Below are 21,879 nucleotides of genomic sequence, written 5' to 3' on the forward strand. Positions count from 1 at the left end.
GTTACAAGACTCTGAAGGAGATACAGGTGAAAAATCCCATTTACAATGAGACATAAATATTTTTCCATCAACAACAGAAGTGGTGGTGACATTTGGAGTTTGACATCCTTAAATGGGACATTGGTAGACCCATGTCTTGAATTTCTTAAAGGTTTAACATGCCACTGACACAGATTCTTTCACTGTCTGCCGAGAGTGGCAGAGACTTACAGAAATGGTAGTAGGAAAGATGGCTGCACTAATAAGCCAGTCTCATTGTCACTCTGGGCAGGTGTGGGCCTCCCTCTCCTGTACCTGGTGTGCCCTGTTTTATCTCCCAGGTGTTAACCTGTCAGCACAGTGGTCATATCTGCCTCCAACCTTGACTGCTTATATCTCATCTTCGTTCACTTTAGGGTCTTAGCTTCTGAGCTTCCCTGTCCCTTTAAGGATTTGCCTTCCAGGAGTCAGTTTGGTTAACAGGGTACCATATGCTTGGTTCAAGTAGCTACTCTGAACCTGTGAATGATCCTGAAGGCCAAAATCAACTTTTTTTTTTTTTTTAATATGGAACACTTCATGAATTTGCATGTCAACTTGCACAAGGGCTATGCTAATATTCTCTGTATTGTTCCAACAAAACCAATTCTTGATCTATGGTCCTTAAGGAAAGTAAGAGTGGGAGCATTTCGGTGGAGCCAAACCAGAACTCTTGCCTACTTTTTCTGGGTGCAAATCCGGTCTTCTCTTTTACAAATATTTTTAAGAATTGAAACACTGAACAATTTATACTTTCTTTGCCCTTTTATAGAACATGGAGGGAGCATGGATGGGGCCACGGGAAGAGCTCTGGGTTAGGAGTCAAGAAAGTTCAAGCCCAGCCACTGCCACTTGGGTTGGCCTTCAGCAGTTCCCTTGAAAGACTTTCTGAGCTTCATTTTCCTTCTCCCTAAAAGGAGGCTATTGGGCTAAATTATGTCCAAGGTCTAGTTCTAATTCACAAGTCCTGCATATGAAATTGGTAATAGAATTATCAGACTAGCCAGATGGGTCTCAGAACCTTTTTCCAGGTCAGCTCTGTCCATGGTCCTGGCTATCGGTTTGTGATTCCCTTGTCAGTTTAGAGTGTCCCATGCCATACGTGAATACCATAAATGTGGACAGTCTTTAGATCAGCATGTACAAATGCAGCTTTAAGATATGTTTAACCCTCAAGGCTTTGGGAAAAGGTCTCATTTAGCAAAATGTATTTTCTTTCCTCCGTGATCTCTATCAAACATTCTCTAAGCAGGAGTTGGATCTATCTGAAATCTCCCATTCTAATGAAATTAGTTTGTGGCTTTTTTAGGTTTTGTTTTGTTTTACCCAAGGAGCAGGAGGTACAGATAAGAGACAAAATAAAATTGCACCAGCTTATTGGTTTACTTTAATTGGAGTATTTTTGCTTAAAGGGATTATCTGTCATTACTAATGCAAATGGAAATCCTGTTTACAAACCTCTACAATGCAGTGCAGTGCTAGAAAGTGGTCAGCATCAAAAGCAATTACTGTGACAAAAAATACATCAGTCTGGAAAAACAGAGGACAAAGCTTCCTACAGTTTATGTGAGACCACATGGTTCTTAATTTCTTTTGCCCTGGTCAAACCAGTGTCTACACATTTTATGTTTTTAATTGTAATGTTAAAAATCTACTTCCTTAGACATATCTCAAGGGGAAAAGTCTTTAACACTGATATGAGTACATATTTCCTGTCCCTACTGAGGGTATCAGAGAAGAGAGCTGATTCCAAAATTAAGATTAGAGCCCAGTCTACAGAGATGGGAGAGGGAATGTGACCTGATGGAAAGAAAATAAATGGGCTTTGGAGCCAGACTGTCTAGGGTTTGAGTCCTGGCCCTGATATTTATTGGCTTTGTTAACGTATGCTGATTACTCCTTCTTTGGGCCTTCATTTCTTCATCTGTAAGAACCAGGATGATAACACCTAGACAAGTAGACTTCTTCTCATTCACTGAAATCCTAAGCCATTCCATGTCAGTTATTAGAATCTCAGAAATCCAGACTAAGTAGTATTTTCCCCTCAAAGACCCTGGGGCATTTTTGAATATTTCCAGAAGATAGATAGATACATACATAGATAGATACATATGTATGTATACATATATATATGTATCCATATATATATATATATATATATATATTCTTTAATTATACAAATGAAATTTATGACAAGCCCAGTATTTTAAATGTTCATCCTGTCTTCGAGAGTCACATCAAACTGCGATTTACACTATATTTGCAAAGTGGCTGTAACCATTTCAGGGTGTCGTGGGACAGAAACCAAATGCGGCAACTTTTCGCAGTAAAGCCACAAGAACTTATGTTACGCATTAATGGAAAAGAGGGGGGAAAGCATTGAATAAACAAGCATTTCTGATGGTTGAATTGGTGGGCTTAGGGATAGCATTTTCTTCTGTCTGCAGTGAAATCCAAATTGCCCATCAGTTTAAACCATGCAGATTGCTGCACGCAGGCTCAGCCAGGTTCTCCAAAATGGAACAGCTTATTTTGATAACCAAGTAAATTTCCAGCAGTTGCTAAGGAAACTAAAGGATTCTTTGTGCAAGTTATTGCATTGAAAAGAACCAGAAAGGTGGAGGGAGGGGGAGAGTGTTAGTTGATTGGGAATTTAAAACCTGCGTAGATGGATCTCAGTTCAGGAAAGTGAGGACTATGACTGGGAAGTTCCTGGAGTTTTACTTCTTCCAAGTCTTCCTGGTTTGGCTGAGCCACCCAGTCATTTCCAGTAGTTTGTTGAGAAATTTCTTTTATAGGCACGATTGCCGATTTATACAGCCATTGCTAGAGGAAGACTGAATCTGCATATCTTTACAAAGAACAGGACTGTTACCAGTAAGACTTGCTGTATGAAACCTGATCACACTTTTGGGGGTTTCTCATTCTTAGTGAAGCTCTTGGTATTGTTTGTTATGTCTCTGGGGGGCCCCACTGATTGCATAGTGTCCTACATAGAAATGACTTGAGATACCAACTCTTGCCCTTTAACTCTGGGTCCTGTTTGTGGGTTCCTACCTCATAAAAATTGTCAACTTTTTGTACCCCATGATGCTCAGTGGGCCTTGGATCTGTCAGGCCTAGCCTTGGTGGTTAGCCTGCTGGGGCTGTGAGTTTAGCTGGGCTCTTACTCTTAAAGAGGGTCAGCCCACTCTACCACGATGGAGAGTATCTATGAAGAGTTTTAATTAACCATTTATCAATTTAATGCTTTAAGAAGCCATATTCTAATAAATGAAGAGAAACCCCACATGGCTTTATCTCTGAATGGCTTCTTAAGCATTCTGAGCCTCAGTACATATATCTTATTAGTGTGAGAATTAACGGAACCAGTGTACATGAAGGGGCCCAGAGTGGTAAAGGACAGCTACTTCTACTGCTACATTTATAACTATTACTACTACTGCTATTATTGCTATTGTTCTTGTCATCACTATTATTTTCAAGAATGTGGTAGGCATAAAAAGAATTTTATACCCAGGACATTTCTCCCCCAACTCCCTCCACCCTCTACCATCTCTCATTCCTCTACCATTGGTAGGTCTTGCTGTGTAGTGGGATGGTTTCTATCTTAGAGCTCACTGCTTGGTGCTCAGAATTACGAACAAAGAGTCTTAGGTTGTAGGATCTGGAACGAGGAAGGCAGGAAGGGGTGAGTGTGGCTTTACTCTGAACAACCGCTAAATCAGCCCATCTCGTGTCTCCCACCAGGCAGAGGTGCTCAGTGGGCTGCAGTTCTTCCCCTCCAAAGCTCCCGTCTCATCCCTCTCTCTGTATAGTCCAGCGTGGGGGCCACTGGGGACCAGAGTAGAGGAATGATAAAGGTTAAATCCCTAGATGGGGATTTCTTTTCCCTCAAAAACAGTGACTTTAGGCTGGGCTGAGGTTCCTTCCCTAAGAATCTGGACAGAGCGACCTGGCATGAAGGCTACTTATGAACAGAAGCCTGAGGGGCCGTCACAGACTCAGCCAAAAGAGTCAAGGTCCTGGTGAGGGGTGTGCCTAGAACAGAATTTACGGTTTTTATTTGATTGTGTATACACACCAATGATAATTATTTTCTACCATTTGGTCCCACTTTGGTAAAATACTAGAATGCTAGAAAAGAATATTCCCCTTTTACCACCCCCTGGGGTAAGAGCCAACTTACTTGTGCTGTCTGGGTCTGGCAGACCTCTGGAGAGAGTCTCAGGTCTGGCCTCCGACTTGTGAGGCTCAGAACTTAGCCGAGGGAAGAGCTGTCTCCTAAAAACATGCTCACCAGAGAGGAAAATGAGCCAGGCAGGGTGCTCTCGACCGCGTGCCAAACTGTGGGGGAAGCGTTCATTATTTATTCTCAGACACAGGAATTACTTGAATGCAGACAATTCTGAAATCCCATCAGCTCTGACTCCCACCTACTCACAAAGGAAATGAGTCCTTGGAATTAGCAGTCTTGGGCTTGTTTCGATGCAGTTTCTAGGAGGAAACTCAGTTCTGCATCCTTAGCAGAATTAGAAGCTATAGGGTATGCTCTTTTCTACCTAGAATACAAAAGAATTGTGGTATCTTGGGAGCCCCCAAATCAGATAAGAATGTGAAAGTAATTCTCTTCCATCCTAATGCCTTGTGAATTTGGCTTCTGTCTTTGAACTTTGAACCACAGTGTGGTGGTTTGTGTGTGTCTACATTTTCAAGGTATAAGTCTGGGGCACATTCCTTCCATAAAGGAATCAAATGCAAGCTCTTTCCCATGCTAATGACAGAATACTAGTGGTGCTTTTATTGAGAGCATGCATTTTAACTTTTTGTTGTTGTTGTTGGCATATTTTTAATTAAAATAACATTTAATGGTTTGAAGCTAAAAACCTGATGTTTCTGCCTAGGAGTTTGTAAAGGAATGATAACATATGGAGAAGTTTAACATTTAAATTGAATTTTATTATTTAAAACAGTAAAATATTTTATGACTACAACAGTGCCCTGCCAAGCTCCATTTCAGCATCAAATGTGCTTTGTAAGGAATCTTACAAAGCTAGGGGAAAAAAAGACATTTTAATTTCTTATACCTCAAATGCTTTTTATAAAAAAAAGTTCCCACAAACGTGTTTTCTTTACAAATGGATTCTTGTTCTCTAAAGTGTCCCTTCAAACATCTCTAACAAAACAATAAATCTGGATACCCAGGGGGTGATTCCTTATGACAAATAAGATGTAGTCTGCTGGCTTGAGTTTGGCTTGTCGATGTCCTAAGGGTGGTCTTCTAACATCCTTGTCACCTCCTTCTGTCCCCTCCCAACTCCTCAGAAGCCCGATGTCTGGCAGGAAGTGGGGTTTATAGTTTTCACATGTGAGTGTGCTTAATTACTAAATAGAGGAAGTTTGATAAGCCGCCTTCTTTCCTGGTACTTCAGGTCCCCCCCCACCCCAGAAAGCTGTCACTCTTCTGACTGGTGATAGAAATGGGCAAGGGACCGTATATCTGATTCCATCCCCTACAATCTGCAGCATCAGGGACCCGGGTTGAATTTCCAAGTATGTCATAGGCTTTGTGCCTGAACTTGAGAAATTCCCAAAGCTTTACAACTCCTCCCTCCCCCCAATTTTAGCACAAAAATGATATTCGAAGACCTCCATCCAAGGCTTAGAAGCATTTTTCAGAAATATTCCCTCCCTTCAGAAGTACCCTCCCTTTTTCATCTTCCCCAACTCTACTCCTGCTCCTCCTGCTCCCGACATAAATCCCCATCTACATGTCTTAGCCTCAAAATTTGGCTTCCAATTAGACATAAACATGTAAACTTATAAAATACCTCTTCAACTTCCCACTGCTTCCCACTGTTGGGGGAATGATTCTCAATGGGAAATTTAATAACAACACCTTGCTTGCACTATCCTTCCTGTTTTAGCATGCATGCTTTTACACCACACACACACACACACACACACACACACACACACACACACAGGAGTTATTTTCCTGTGACCGCAAATGATTATTTTGGGGATCAAAATATATCTTAACAAGCTGTGGAATTATGCAGTATACAGATGGCCCTTGGGGAGGACCCATACTGCTTTGGAAGAATGCATATTTTTAGCAGAACAATTTGAGCATCACTGGGGAAAAAAAAAAGGTTCTGGACGTTCTTACTCCTCCTTGAGGAGTGGGGGTGGGGGCTGGCAGTGGAACGTGTCATGGAGAGAAGTGCAGAAGGCACAGGACAGTCTTGTGATTCAGGAGCTCTGACCCCGAGTGTCACTTGTGGCTAACTGTGCTGTCTTTGTCTTCCTTTCCCTGTGTCTTGATAGGAAAGCCCAGTAGTTTCTTTCCAGAGGACAGTGTTATAGACTCTGGAGAAATCGACGTGGGGAGACGGGCTTCCCAGAAGATTCCGCCTGGCACTTTCTGGAGATCTCAGGTGTTCATAGACCACCCTGTGCATCTGAAATTCAATGTGTCTCTGGGAAAGGCAGCTCTGGTTGGCATTTATGGCAGAAAAGGCCTTCCTCCTTCACATACACAGGTAATCAGAACGCCACATCCTCTGCTCACCTTGGGCTCCTATCCCACCTCAAGTCAGGAAGCCTAGCGCTTACACCCGGAGCCTTGTGCTTGAGGGGCGTTTCGTGTATTTGATATCCCATTCCTCCATTTCCCTCTCTAAGACCCTAACTTTCTGATGAGTAGAGCTCTATCCCTGGGTTTTTTTTTTTTTTTTTTAAGAAAAGGGAATTTTAGGAAATACTCCAATAGCCTTTCTACTGTTACCCAGTCACCTATGTTAAATGATCCAAGAAATGTAACCTGAAGAGAAAAGCAAGCAGACTTGGGTTTGAATCCTCTCATTATCAGCTACGAAGCCTCCAGCCAGGGACTCATCCACTCAGCAAGTTTCTCATCTCTCCAGTGGCAACACCAATATCCACTTTACAGGGCTGTTGTGAAGAATCTAGAAGAACATTTATAAAGCAGCCAGTGCAGGATCTGGCTCAGAGGACATGCTACTTCCCTAGTCTCTTACATCCCTTCTATCCTTTGGGGGTTCACAGTTACCCTGACCCACGCACACCAGAAATACCTGACGACTCATCCAAGATGATTTCCCAGTTACCAGTCATGAGGGGTAAAGGACAGACTTGGTAAGGTAAGGTAAGGTCCTCCCAGCTCTGGGATTGGAGTAACATAAATCAGAGGCATCCATCAGGTACCCCCAGGCCACGTGCAGCCTTCGTAGCCCCAGTCGTTATGGAAGATTTCTAGGTAAAAGCTACATAAATGTATTTGCTGATGGTAGAATCACAGGAAAATAAGGCTGTGGCCCCTGATTTCTTTGTAGAAGAGCAGTCCTAGTCCTGGGCTTCATTTATACATGAAATAAAATAGATATCTTGGTTTTTAAAAAAAACCAATAGGTTTTTTAGGTAGGTGGATAGATATCTTGTTTTGTTTTGTTTTGTTTTGTTTAAAGATAGATAGGTAGGTGGATAGATGGACAGATAGGTAGGTGGATAAATGGATAGATAGGTAGGAGACATAATTACTCAGTTTGCTTGCTGGTAGACCAGTAGGACTTAACCACCTGCCTGTTGTTAACACCACGTGAGTGAGTTCTCTTGGGTCTCACGCTAGCAGGTTCTGATCAGTCAGCACTGTATCTGACACAGCATGCAATTATTGATAGAATTTTGAGCTAATCCAGTTTAGGTCCCCTGAAACTGATTGCTGAAACTGGAGCATTTGGAAAGGATCCTTGATAATAGGAAGATGGATACAAATCAAATTTTCATTTGCACTGATTGACATTTAAGGCACATCCAGTGTTCCAGTCCGGGTCCTTGAGCCCTAGGATTCCCACCATCCCTTGCAGAGTTGGGGTGCAGTCATTAAATGGCCAGGTTTCCGATCATGACGTGCCCACCATTGGACAAGCATGTTCCTCTTGGTACAGACTCAGCCAGATGAAGACTGCCCACATATACACCAAATTAAAGAAAAATGAGACTAAAAACTAATTCACTAATTATGCTGCACTCCCAGGGAATCTAGAGGCTATTACCATGTAAAACGAGGGTCTGGGAAGGAGTCAAAGTTGGTTGATCAACCTGCATGTGGCTTTAGCCTTCTTGCCTGCTCCAGGTTGGGTTTCTTGTTGCTCCCCAGGAGAAGTGTGAAGAAGGAATCTAGCACGTGGTGAAGCAGACACATGCTAATTGTGCCCTCTTTATACTTCAGTTTGACTTTGTAGAGCTCCTGGATGGAAGAAGGCTCCTGACGCAGGAGGCACGTAGCCTGGAGGGACCCCAGCGCCAATCTCGAGGAGTCGTCCCCCCATCTAGTCACGAGACTGGCTTCATCCAGTATTTGGATTCTGGAATCTGGCACCTGGCTTTCTACAATGATGGGAAGGAGTCTGAAGTGGTTTCTTTTCTCACCACTGCTGTTGGTAAGGGAGACCTCCCCTGGGGTCTGTGGGATCTTGTCTCTTTGGGTGGAAGGACACTGGATTCTGTGGATTGGAGCCAACAATGGAATGCATTTTGCCCACAGTTGTCGATGCCACCTGGAGTCTGGCATGAGTCCATGCTGACTGGGCTTGATGGATGGGATGGAAGTGGGAATCAGGGAAATGAGGGAAGGGAGGAATGGCAGGAGGGGCCGGCAGGCTATTCTGGGCTGTTACTTACCGCCTTTCCTGTGTTAACTGTGGACCAGCTGCTACATTGAAACCAAGAGGTAGAATTGACAATGAGATAGGAACCCTGTCTGACCACCCAATAGAGGCAACATCTCTTCTTGTCACTTCTCTCCCACACCTGTATAGCTTCTTTGGCTCAATGCATTGATTCGTGATTTGGGTTTTTGTTTTTCTTTTTTAATTTTTTTTTTAAGATTTTGTTTATTCGTTTGACAGACCGAGATCACAAGCGGGCAGAGAGACAGGCAGAGAGAGATGGGGAAGCAGGCTCCCTGCTGAGCAGAGAGCCCAATGCAGGGCTCAATCCCAGGACCCTGAGATCATGACCAGAGCCGAAGGCAGAGGTCCAACCCACTGAGCCACCCAGGCACCCCCTGGGTTTTTGTTTTTGAGTATGTGTGGCTTTTTGTTTGTTTGTTTATTTTGCCTTTGGAGCTAACAGTCCCTGGCAGTTGAGAAAAGAAGATGAAGGCTCAGAGAGAGAATGAGAATGGCAGAGCACAGGTCTGGATGAACAATGTAATCAGCCAGACGGGTTGTGTTGAAACAGTGACGTCTTGATCTCTGACACAGAGAGCGAGCTCTGATGTTTGCAATAGGGCTTAACACCTTCTCTGTCCCTTGTCATGGAAGAGGGCTACAGTCCTCAGTTCAGAGTGAGCCCCTAGGCCACTCCACAAGCCTACCAGTGTCTGGGGAGCCCAGCATCTTGTTCTAAGGAATTACCCACACATCCCATAGACTCTGTCTCCTCCTTAGATGGCCATAGGACACAGTAGTCTCAGTGGTTCATATATTCTGAGTTTGTATTGGAAGCATTATGACATAGCCTGGAGACAAAATCCCCTGCAGGAAAATAAAACTTATAGAAAATAAAACTCCACTAGCCAGAATGCTTAGAAATAGGGTTTCTGCTTAATGAAAAGCTTTATGTGGTGTAGAGTTCACCTCCAAACCCTGTCGCAATCCTTGGCTGGGAGCCTCTGGGACATGGAAAACGGAGTTGAATAAAAACCTCTGAATCTGGTCCTTGGATCCCTAAAACTCCCACAAAACCCCGCCTTCTCCTTCTATACAGCAGTCATCATGGTCAGGCCATTTCCCTCTCATCTGCCATTTTGCCATTAGTGTCGAGGCAGAGACCACCTTCCCATTAAATGCGGGCATGGTTTATACCCTTCTGCTGTCCCTGCAGGCTCCGTGGTCTCCCCTCTTGGCAAAATGAGGACAGTGGAGGGCCGTCCAGCTACGTCAGCTCCCAGGGAGGAGAGATCGCTTTGTGCCGTCCCTGACTAGGAGGTATCTGCCCTTGTTGCTGCTCTCTGAGGGCCTCGAGGGCGAGGACATCAACGTAATCTTCTGTGCCCCCCAGCCCGGGCCCCGATGTGCAGGGTGACTCAGTGGGTAAAGCCATGAGCCAGAGCATGGCACTCCCTCTGCTCGGGCCCCTGCTAGCTCCTTACTGGGGAGCTGGAGGCTCTGGGTGCAGCCCCATCCCATCACTGGGCAGCCACTCGTGATCCTCACCATCAATGAGGCTGTCCTCTGTTGGGTTTGCCAGGCTCCAGACCCAGTTTCTTTTCTCTTTCTGGACGCAGTGGCTTCGTTTTAGCAGCATGGACTATCGAGTTGTTAGCGGTGCCTGAGTGAAGCTTCGTGGTCTCACAGCCTGACTTCACTGAGCTCGCAATCATGCTTGCTCAGAACTGAGCTCTCTCCCTACCAGAAGTCTTTATTTTTAATAACTGAGCATAAATATAAAAAGATATTAATACCCCCCTCCCCCGGGAAAGCTACTTGTAATGAGGTTGTGCCTCTCAAAGAAGTAAAACATAGGTGCAGTTAGGTACCTTTGCCAACTCTTGGCTTGTCAGAGCTTGCTAACCTGTTTTGCCATAATTAAGGCGATAGTCTTGCTTTTCCCTCTGGTTCTCCCATTCTTAGCTTAACGATAAAATCAGCCTTTACCTCCCTTAACCCTATAGTATCTTTTAGAGCAGAGAGGCTATCCTGTGCTTTTGGGGGCTTCGTGAACCACTTGGTGTCTTGTGAAAATACAGGTCCTTCTTCAGCAGCTGGGTCGTTAGGTTCCACACTTCTGACCAGCACCCAGATACAATGCTGCTCATCCGTGGACCGCATTTTGAGTAGTAAGGGGTTATGGTGTCTTAAGAATGGCCTCAGACATTGCTGTACAAAGCGTCATCCAGGAAGCCGGTCTAAAATTTAGATTCCTGGGCCCTGTCCCCAGGAGTTATGACCCACCAAGCCTTAGGCAGAGCCCAGACAATCCTGATTCCAGTGGTCTGTCAACTAAGCTGTGAGAACAAGTGCCTCATGAGCACTGCTTTCTCTTCCTTCCTCCCCTAACCGCCCCACCGTAGCTCTGTGACCACAGTCAGGTGACCTCTCTGAGGCCCATTTCTCTTATATGGAAAATGAAATAATAATAGTCCTCTGTAGTCCCTGTTGTGAAGATTAGAGCAGGTACAAAATACCTAGCACAGGCTGTGGCCCTGTGAGCACGCAGCCAATGAAAGTTGCCAATAACCTCTTCCACCTTTCTCTTGCTGCCTTTTGGACTTGTCTGTCTTCCTTCAAGCTACAGTGATTGTTTAATGAATACCTTTTTTTTTTCTTTAATACAAAAACAGACGGATTCTGATGTTGCTATTAATCCTTCTCTCCCCAAGAGTCCGTGGCAGCTGAGTCTCAGCTGTCTGTGATTGTTACCTGTGAGCTGTGAGTTGTAATTTGTCTTGGCAGGTTAATTAAAAGTTTGGGTCTTGTTTTAGTGAACTCATTATGGTCCCCATATACAGCTGTAAGTCTCAGGTTTGCTTAACACAGAGATTGGAATATAACCCTCCCTTCATTATATGTTGAAACGCAGATCTAGAATTTAAGAAGATCTGAGATGTCAGAATCCAGGGTATTTATGTCTGTTTGTAATTAAGTAACAGGAGAAATAATTGCATTTAATTTAACAAATGGGTGTATTGTGTACATTTTTGCTTTTCCCTCCATTTAATGCAATCCAGCTGATGATTTTAAATTAAATGAGTTTATCTTCTGCCTTGAAAAAAAAGCTAAAAGCACTTTAATAACTGTATACATAAAGATATACACACAGAAACCTGATGTTGACTGAGCTCCCTCTGAACTGGATTCATTTACATTTACACACACACATACACACACACACACACACACACTCTCTCTCTCTCTCTGAAACCGAGCAAGTTTTAGAATAAAACAGAGCAGCTGTTTTCACAAAGAACAGTTTTTCCCTCTTATGTGGAGATCCAGAATTTGAAGATAATGTTGTTTCTGGTCCTTGGTCCCCTGGGGAGCAGATAGCCTTGCTGACCCCGAGTATTGAATGAAGTAGGCGGATATATACGAGCAACTAAAATATAATTCAGTGGTGCCATTTACAAAGGGCATTAAATATATTCTTTAAGACTCTAGATAACTCAGTGAGGTGATTATTCTTATTTTTATGATCACCCCTTATTGCAGAAGAGGAAATTAAGGTTCAGGGGTAGCCAGAGAAAAGCTGGGACTTGAATTTATATCCGACAGTCTCCAAAGCTTGGGCTCTTCCTTCTTGAGCAATCTGCCTCCTTCCCAGGATCAGGTTTCTGGTTCGAGTGTGATACTTCTCTTTCCCACCTGTTTATTCACTCAACACATACTCCGAGCATGCCTACTGTGTGTTAGGGGGCCACGCTTAGCCCTTTCCTGCGTGTGATTTAATCATCCCAGGAACCTTAGACATTACATATGGTGAGCTCAACTTTACAGATGAAGAAATTGTGGCTCAGAGAGTTTAATTGGCTTGCCCAAAGTCGCACAGTTATTAGGAAGGGCTAGGATGGCAACTTGCTCTCCCAACCCTGTATTTCCCCAGTCTGCCCCACGGTAGCTTACTATTTGCTGTGACACTATTAAATATTTTATTTCTATTTGTATTATATGGAATTTAATTTCCCTTTTATTAACTTGCTTCCAATATAACTAAGCATCTTACTTTAACCCAGGAAGTTTCCTTGCGAAGTCATTAAAAAGACCATAGGAGGAAAAAACAAAGCTCACAGCATCCAAAACTTCAAAAATAAAAATATCTTCAGATGCATTGCTTGCAAATCCCAGACCTGACAAATCAGTGTTGCAGTGTTTTGGGTCTCCAGAAAGCATCTTATCTTTTAGTTCTGGTTGATGCTAAAGCATAAGAGGGCAGATCAACCTGACATTGTGGCAGTGATGAGCCAAGTTGGAAAATACCAGAGATGCCCCACGGTGAATTTAGAAAAGAAATGAGAGTCATTGTTAGAAAACATAGACCCAACAGTTTTTGTGAGAAACATGCCCTGGTCTTCCTGGTCTAGGACATCCATACTAATGAAAGAGAAGAATCCTATTGTTCGTGCCCGGGCCACTGGCTGTTGCAATTGGACCCATGTCCAGGGACTAGAAGCAGATTTCGTCCCTCTCTCCCCCATTCCTTTCTTCCTTCCTTTCTTCAGTAAACAGTACATTCCTGCTTTTCCCCCAGTTGGAGATACAGAGAAGGTAGGACATGGTTTCTGGTAGAGTAGCTTGTGATCTGATGAAGCACTGAAACAGGAAGTGTCTCTAATCCATGGAAAGGAGAAAAGAAAGGTCCGTTCTGGAATCACCAAAGTGCCACAAGGGTTGGAGGAAGGCATGGGCATGTCCAGCTGGATGGGTCAGGGAGGGCTCCCGGATGAAGCAGCATTTGATGGGATCCTAAAAGATGGATGAGATTGACACACTGGGCCAGGGATAGGGAATGGGCACTGATGAGTTCATTCCACGTGATGAGTTCATTTGTGTGAATGATGAGTTCATTCACACAAACAGTGTGAGAAAAGGGAGGTAGGCAAAAACTGGAAGCTGTCTATAAAGAGCCAGAAGTTCTGTTTGACCAGAACGCAGGACGCCCTGGCAGGGAGGAGGGAGTTGCTGGGGACAAGCTGGCATCCCTCCCTAAGGCAGAGTTCATTCTGTAGGTATTGGGTGCCACTGCAGGCTTTTGAGCAAGGGAACAAAATGATTAGAGCCAGAAGGTTTATCTTATGGAGCTCAGAACAAGAGCTCATTAATTTATGTAACGAGAGGAAGTTGCTGGGATTGAGCTTTGTGATTTCCCGAGAAAAAAGAAGCGGGGGAAAGGAGAAGCCGGGAAGCACAGAAGGTCTGGGTCCAGTCTGCTGGTGGCGTTCTTATTTGCTGTGCGTGCACCCCATTCCTCTTTCTCTCTAGATGTGCACAGATGCTTTCCCATGAGCTTCTGTCTATCCTCCAAGGGTAGTTAAAACTGGGTCCTTGATGATCTTCCAAAGACCCGTGGACTGTACCATTTCCATACTTCCTTTGCTCTGATCAGATAAGGCTGCGGTTCGTTACCCTCTGAGTGCATTTGCAAGCATCTAGAGCAAGAAAGCCCTGGCACCCTATAATTCTACCTTGTGTAAAAACCTGCACTACTTCAAAGAAAAGACTAAGAAAAGTGATTGCAGAATGATTTTCAGTTTTTAATAAGCTCTGCCCCCACATTCCCATATTCCCTTCCTCTGAATTATGAGATATGATACAGCGGTAAAGTATCGAGGTCTCTCAGTAATCAGCTAACCTTCTTGTAAATGACATTGGCAGCACTTCGTGAAATTTCCACTGGAAACACATCTTTGGAAAAGTGCCTTGTGAGTTCACCTCTCCCTGATAGCAGTGATTTATTCAGAACAGTCTGGTATAAGTGGAATGAAACCAGAGGCCGAGGGAGAACTTGGGCTGGCACATTGGGGACAGACCATGGCAAAAATCCGTTTCCATGGCAGAGAGCTAGGAATATCAGAGTGCTACAGCTGCAGACTGGGGACTGAGCTGACTCCGCTCAGTGCAGACAGGAGGACAGGGTTCCCCTCTGCCCCCTCCACCCCTTCCACTCCCCCCAGGATCTCCCTTGGACTGCTGAACCTTCTGAACTCTCTGGGACCTGGGACCTCAAGAAGGAAAGATAGGAAAAGACAGGAAAGAAGGAAAGATAGCTCAAAGACACTGTAGGTACCAAACGGTCTCTAGGAAAATGGTTAGAAATGTGTTTCATGTGCACATAACAACATCCCTGCTAGGATGGCCTTGCAGTAGAGTGTGAAGTTCTCATGTATGCCCCATCTAGGGTGTCCATCCAGGGCCCGGGACTGCACCCACTGGTGAAATCGGGTACCCGGCTCTTCCCACCGCTCATGTCCTGCCGTCCTCAGATCCGGCTGCTCTTTTCATGTTTGCCCCCTTGTGGTCCCAGGGTGACTGCTGCAGCTCTGTGACTCCTCTGCACATCAGGCTGGAGAAGGAAGAAAGGACATGCTTGAGACAGTTTGAGATGGTCCTGAGTTTAAACAGTCGTCAAATACATATGTAAATATATAATGGCAAATGGTAAATACTCACTGTGGCAAAGAGAAGAAGGTGCTCCAGAGAAACAAATAGGAGACTTGGTTTAGATTGCTGGGGCAAGGGTAGGAGCAGGAGTTGTTTAGATGAAGGTCAGGGGAAAGAATTTACCAGCAGAGGCAAGAGCATGTGCAAAGGCCCTGGGATAAGCAAGAGCTGGAAGTGTTCAAGGAGCTTTAAGGTAGTCACATTGTGGGGTGTGGGGATGGATGAGAGAGCTTAATGGCTCCTGGGATGGGGGTTTAAGATTGCATGTGAAGAATTCTGTTTTTTAAATTTATCCTAGGGGTATCAGGAAGCCCCTGTGAGACTTTGAGCTAGAGTGACCTAATCTGATTTACATATTTCAAAGTTTCTCAAGCTTTGGAGCTGCAACTCCAGGGAGGAAGCTGTAACAGGAGTCTGGGCAGGGGCTCAGACTGACCTGAGAATAAAAATAACACATTTGATCTCTGTACTGATGCTTGGAGATTATTGGCAAACCCCAGGTATTAAGATGATACTAAGGAAGGACTGAGGAATGGTGCGTTTCAAGGGCCAGCGAAGCCATGCCCCTGGCAAATGTGCCTGTGAAGGTCAGAGAGCTGCAGGGAGGGGACCAGAAGAATGTGCCGGCAAGAAGTTCAACAGGCAGAGTCTAGATATTTTAGGACCCCTGCCCCCATTTCAGCATTTTAGCCATCGTCCTCGCCCATAGCTGGAGCTTCCATTTACTCTTGGTTAATGTTTCTGCCACTCTGGGATACAGAATGCCAAGAGCTTTTGCAAACTTTTTATTTCATTTTTTATTTTAAGAGAGAGAGTGCACGTACAAACAGAGGGGGGAGGACAGAGGGAGAGAGGAGAATCCTAAGCAGGCTCCACGCTCAGCTCGGAGCCCAACCCAGGGATCGATCTCATACCCTGAGATCAAGACCTGAGCCGAAACCAAGGGTCAGACGCTTAACCAACGGAGCCACCCGGGTGCCCGAAACTTTATTTACTTAAATCGCACTCTTAAAAGATGAGCCAGCTGAGGCTCAGGGAGGTCACATGTCTTATCCAGGGACACACAGCCACCAAGCCGCAGGGCCAGGATCAGAGTCCTAGTACTCTGTCAATCCAGTTCCGGTGGTTCTGTGCTGGGTACTGTACTGGGGGTGTTACCCCTCAGTTCCCCAACAACCTGGGGAGTTGGATTCTGTGTGTTCCCACACAGAATTATGGATACGGAAACGAGGTTCAGAGATCGAATGCTATTTGCCAAGATCTCACACATAGGAAATAGCAGAGCTGGGTTGGCAACCCAAAGCCTGTGCTTCCTCTGACATCTTAGTGACTGGGTCTCTAGTGTGGGATGACATCCCCTGTGTGCCTCCACACTCTCACAGTCAGACAGTCATCAAGACAGGGGCTTAGAGGGGATGGCATTCACACCTCCTAGACTCACGGTGCGCCTGCCGTCTGCAGCTGCAGGGCAGCCCCTGCCTTGGACTCCTGCCGAAGGAACCCCTACTCCCACCCCCATTCAGGTTGAGTTTCTGATAGAAGATATCTCGCTCTCAATGGTTTAGTGTTTGAGACAGTGATGGCTTTGTTTTTATAACTGAGAATGGATTTTTTATTCTCTGATAGCTCTTTTCTCTCACATTTGATAAAGGCAATTACTCAGCCCCCTCTTGCCAGCTGGCTTCTCTCAGGACAGAGCGGTGCCTTTAGCAGGGCTCTCACATGGTGGTGCCTTTCCTCATTGCCTTGGCAGTAGCACTGATACTTGGGACCTAACTGCATAGACAGCCTCTAGTTCCCTAGCACTCCTTTCAGAATAACCCTAACCAAGTCTGACCTTGGTGGGAGCTAGCTGTAATTATCACTTTGGCCAGAGAGGTGGTGTGGCCTGGGGAAAGGTCAAAGGCTTTGGAGTCAAACAGGCCCGGGTTTGAATTCTGACAGCACTGTTTATAAGCTATGGGACTTTGGCTGAGTCTGAGCCTCACCCAACTCCCCTGCAGTTGGGAATTAAACCTACACTAGGGAGTCTGACTACGACATGAAAGCATGTAATTCATGGTACATCCTTAGCATGTTTTTAAGTGTCTCTTAATTATTCAACATTTCCTGAACATCTGCTTTGCTAAGTGGCGGAGATTCATCAGTGAATAAAACAGATGCCTTGCCCTCCGAGAGCCTGCAGTCAGCTTGGGGAACTGACCTTTCATACAGAACTCCGATGTAATGTGGTCCGTGCCGATGGAGAAGGCTGCACAAGCTCCCCTGGGAGCAGAGACGAGGGCAGCTCCCTCCACCAGGGAAGCAGGAGGAGGTTGGGAAGCAGAAGCCACTTACCGCGATAGATGTGCTGAGTGAGCTGGGAAGCAGTGTACAAGTCACAGGAATAGAGAGAAGGAGCTGCTCCACAAAAAGGAGACATGGAGATAAGATGGTACCCGTTTCTGCTCAGCCTCGGATATAACCACTGATGACTGTGCAGGAAGGAATCATTATTTGCACTTAGAGGGGAGGAAGCAGTCTGTGCACAGTGGCTCCCCTGAGGACATGAAGCCAAGTCTTCCGAATCCGATCCCAGTGACTTCTCCTGGAGCTGGGTTGCCTGGCACGGGAGTCTGAACACGGCAGACCTTCGCCAGATGGACAGTGAGCCCCAAGTGAAAAGGTCAGAGATCACAGATGCTCCTTGCAGCCAAGATTCTTCTTCTGTGGACATGAACTTCTTGTGAGCAGTTCTGAAGGAGAGAAGGCCCAACTGCCAATTTAGGGCACTGCCAGGCACTTGGTTGAGGAATGTTCTTTCTGTCCCAGGAGATTTGTGCTTTCCAGGGCTGCTGGATTCAGGAGGCAAAGTAACTCTCAAACTGGTTCAAGTCTTGCAGTCTTTCTGTGCCAGAACTGCTGCAGCTCAAAAATGGAAATTTGGGTTCCAGAACATTCCAAGGCACTAAGTGTTACATATTCTTATAAATTGATCTTCCAGTTCCATAAGAAACTCCTCAAATGTCCCATTCTTCTAATTTCAGGTCTTGTCAGTCTTTGTAAACTCACCCCTGCCTCTCTGAACTATTTGGCTAAATTAATAGTATTAATGGCCACTATTTACTCAGTGCATACTGTATCTCAGTATATCTTAGATGTTTTACATAAACTTTTTCGGACACTTACAACAGGCATACAAAGTAGGCGTTTTTCCCCAGAGGGCCGTGGAGCTCCGAGTGACTAAATGACTAGGGCTGAGGTCCTGTACCCAGTCAGTGAGGAGTTGAAATTCAAATCCATGTCTGTCTGACCCCAGCACCCACACGCTGCTCCTCATGCCTCTGTGTGAGAGTGCCCGGTGTGTCTACTGCGAGTGGCTAGAGGTCTTGAAGGGGATGCTTCCCAGAGAAGAGCCTAAAAGATGAGCCTAGGGACAACCTGGAAGGGCTTCGTAAACCAACCTAGAAGTCTGGCTTTGAAGGCAATGGGGAGCACAGGACAGTCTTCAAGCAAAGGTATAGTATGGTTCAGGTCTTGGCTGGATCTCTTTGGCAGTGGTATATAAAAATGGGTTGGTTTCTCAGACAAAAATAAGGTGGCCAACTGAAAGACTTTTTTAGTAACCATTAGGGTTAGATGAAGGAAGAGGACCTGATTTGGACAGCTTTTGCTGCTTTGTATAAAGGAGAGGATGCATTACAGGACATTATAGACTGGTTTTCTTGACCACTTATATTTTACCTGTAAAGGGGAGTCAGAAAGTTTCAACCTTGGAGAATGGATACGTAAGGATAGCATTAATTAAATTAGGGAGTGAGGAGGGGAAATTGGCTTGTGAGGGGAAGGAAGTACAGAGGGTAAGTTCACATTAGATTTGAGCAGCTAATAGAATTTCTAAGTGGATGTTTGTTTTTGACACTTACCAATGGGCAGATGGATAAATAGGTGTTGACTTGGAGATAGCTGTGACCTGGAGACAGAAAGCCATCAGGGTGGGTGTGGGAGGAGGCAGGTGGGACGGTAGAGTACTGAGAAGCAGGGAGCACGGATGGAACCCCAACATTCAAAGGGTAGGCCGGGAACATACAAAGAAAGTAGCCTTAGAGGAATGGTAGGGAGCTGCTGACAAAGAAGCTGTTGGAGTTGGCCATTAGCGGGTCATTGGCAACCTCAGCAGACACAGTTTCCACCCCCTGTTGCGGGCGGAAGCAAGGTCACTAGGAGTTCAGAAGTGAGTGAGAGGCATAGAGTAGAAGCAATTCCTTCTAGACAGAGCAGGGAAGGAGACAGATGGGAGTAACCTGAGGAGGAGGCAGGTTCATGGAAAGGTTTATACAAGGTGGGGGGAGCCTTGAACATGTTGTCAGCTGTGGGCAAGGAGCCAGGGAGAAGATTGGGAGCCCAGGAGAGAGGGGAGATGATTAATGAAAGGAGGTGGGAGACTCAGAGTAGAGGGCAGATGCAAAAGGACCAGCCCTGGGAAAGGAAGAAAGACCCCACTTCCTGTGGGGCAGGAGAGGGCAGTGAAGATGAGAAAAGACCAGGTTCAAGTTTGAGGGTGGAGGAAAGTGGAATACAGGGGAGGGTGCATGCTGACCCTCTAGAAATGGATTGCCTTACTGAGTAAGCCCTTCATGGCCTAAACTATATGTGTTGCCTCCCATGTAAGGCAGACTGAATCAGATCAATTATATTGTGTGCTGTGGCAGTAGAGACAGGGCTAACATGACTTCATGGTTAGATCTGAAGCCAGGCAGCCTGGTTGGAATCCAGTCTCTGCCACTTATTAGCAGTGTGACCTGGGGCAGATCATTAACGTATCAGTGCCTCAGTGTCCTTATCTGAAAAATGATGACAATACTAGTATGCATTTCATGAGGGTAATTTTGAGGTAAAATGAGTTAATATTTGTTAAAGGCCACACACATTGCCGGGCACGTGGTAGATGCTACACAGTGTTTATTATTGTTATTAGCAATAATCGTCCCTGATGGTTTTCAGTTCTTGCCTGGTTCCAGGAGTGTGCTAAGTGTAATACATACATGACCTAACTTAAATTCTGTCCTAATCCCAGGGAAGCAGGAGTTATTATTATTTCCTTTATCTAGATGAAGAAAAGAGATTCAGACAGGTTACCCACTTGCCCCAGTCCTGTAAGGAGTACGGGCAGAGCCAGGATTGGAGTCTACAGCACTCTGACTCCAGAATCCATGCCATTTCTACACTGGCTCTTACACGCTTTACCTGGGCTCCTCCCAGGTCAGGACCACCTGCCCCTGGTACCCCTCATTCCCCATGTCCCGTGGCAGCAGGTTCCCAGGACGGGTGCTTTCTCAGTCCCTGGCTTCTCGGGGCCAAAGAGTTTGTACCCAAGGGTCTGTTCTCGGGGAGAGAACTCCTTTATCTCTACAGTGGAGCCCAGGTTTAAAAAGATTACAAATCTAGCTGAGGTTTGGGCTGGTTTCTTGCTGCTTAAACAGAGCAGAGGACCTTCTGTTGAAATGACAGGAGTATGAGTGTTATATGAAGGGTTATAAAAAAAAAAATCGCAAGCCAGAAACCTCTGAACATCTGGTTTTCGTTTGAGTAGCTGCTAGTTCATGCCTTTATCTGAGCAGCTCTCATGTTTGGGGCTAATAGACGCACAGTTTGTTTCATTCCTGGTTCATATTACACACCAGCCTGATTTTTTTAAATTTTATTTTCGTTCGTGTCATAAGCCAAAGAACTCATGCAGGAGAGCAAGGGATGGACTGTGTATCTCAGACAAGCAAGACAAAGCCCGGGGCACTAAGGCAGGAAGACTCGGGTGGTATTTTTCACAGATACAGTTTGCATTTTTCTCAAGCTTATTCACGCAAGCTCTTCCGTGGAAACCTTTCATTTGGGAAATGGTTCCTAACAGCCTTATCTCTTTTTCAATGAGAGGAGAGGAAGGTGAAATCTGTTGAGCCACTTCAGGTGCCATGGTCTACCCTGAGCAGTTTATTGACGTGAACTCATTTTAATTCTCATAACCAGCTTGTGCTGCCAGAGCTGTTCTCCCCATCTTCTGGGTGAGGCAGGGGATTGCATTCAAGGTCACACAGAAGCAGAGCTGAGATTCAAACCCAGGTCCATCTGATTCACAATTACTTTGCAAGTTTCCAACACTTTTTGAAGGCACTCTGCACTGTGTGTCTTTTGTGCTCAATAAGTAATAAAAACACCTTTAGGGAGGACGCTAGGTCCTAACAGTCCTGAAAATGAGAGACAAAAATACATAGCATAACAAAGAACATTGACATCTAGTCAAAATCCAGGGCTCCCTGGGTAAATATAAAATAAGCTTCCTGGGGTGCCTGTGTGGCTCAGTTGGTTAAAGCCTCTGCTTTCTGCTCAGGTCCTGATCTCAGAGTCCTGGGATGGAGCCCTGCATCTTGCTCTCTGCTCAGCAGGGAGCCTGCTCCACCCACCCTCCCACCCACCCCCCTGCCTCTCTGCCTACTTGTGATCTCTGTCAAACAAATAAAATCTTTAAATAAAATAAGCTTCCTTTAAAATCACTAATAAAGAATAAGGAAGGGAATAGCCATTAGCAGTGTTCTAGAAGCTCTGGCCAACATAAGCCAGAAAACAGGAATAAGAGGTTGAGACAAAGCTATCATTATTTCTGAAAGATATGTTTTTATTCCTAGAGAATCCAGAAATATTA

General features: G+C 45.2%; 1 protein-coding gene and 1 non-coding gene across 5 annotated transcripts in view; one reads left to right on the forward strand and one right to left on the reverse strand.

Annotated features, from left to right (window-relative positions):
* Nucleotides 1-21,879, forward strand: part of TENM4 (teneurin transmembrane protein 4) — a 2,938,802-nt gene that overhangs the window by 2,746,114 nt on the left and 170,809 nt on the right. For all 4 annotated transcript variants that reach the window (XM_047690277.1, XM_047690278.1, XM_047690280.1 and 1 more), the window contains 2 exons: nt 6,349-6,563; nt 8,273-8,483. In XM_047690277.1, coding sequence (XP_047546233.1) covers nt 6,349-6,563; nt 8,273-8,483 — 426 coding nt within the window. The remainder of the gene's footprint in view (nt 1-6,348; nt 6,564-8,272; nt 8,484-21,879) is intronic.
* Nucleotides 541-647, reverse strand: LOC125080248 (U6 spliceosomal RNA). The gene has a single exon (XR_007121276.1). It is a non-coding gene; the product is annotated as a U6 spliceosomal RNA (small nuclear RNA).

The sequence above is a fragment of the Lutra lutra genome, chromosome 10 (assembly GCF_902655055.1).
Source record: "Lutra lutra chromosome 10, mLutLut1.2, whole genome shotgun sequence".
NCBI lineage: Eukaryota > Metazoa > Chordata > Mammalia > Carnivora > Mustelidae > Lutra > Lutra lutra.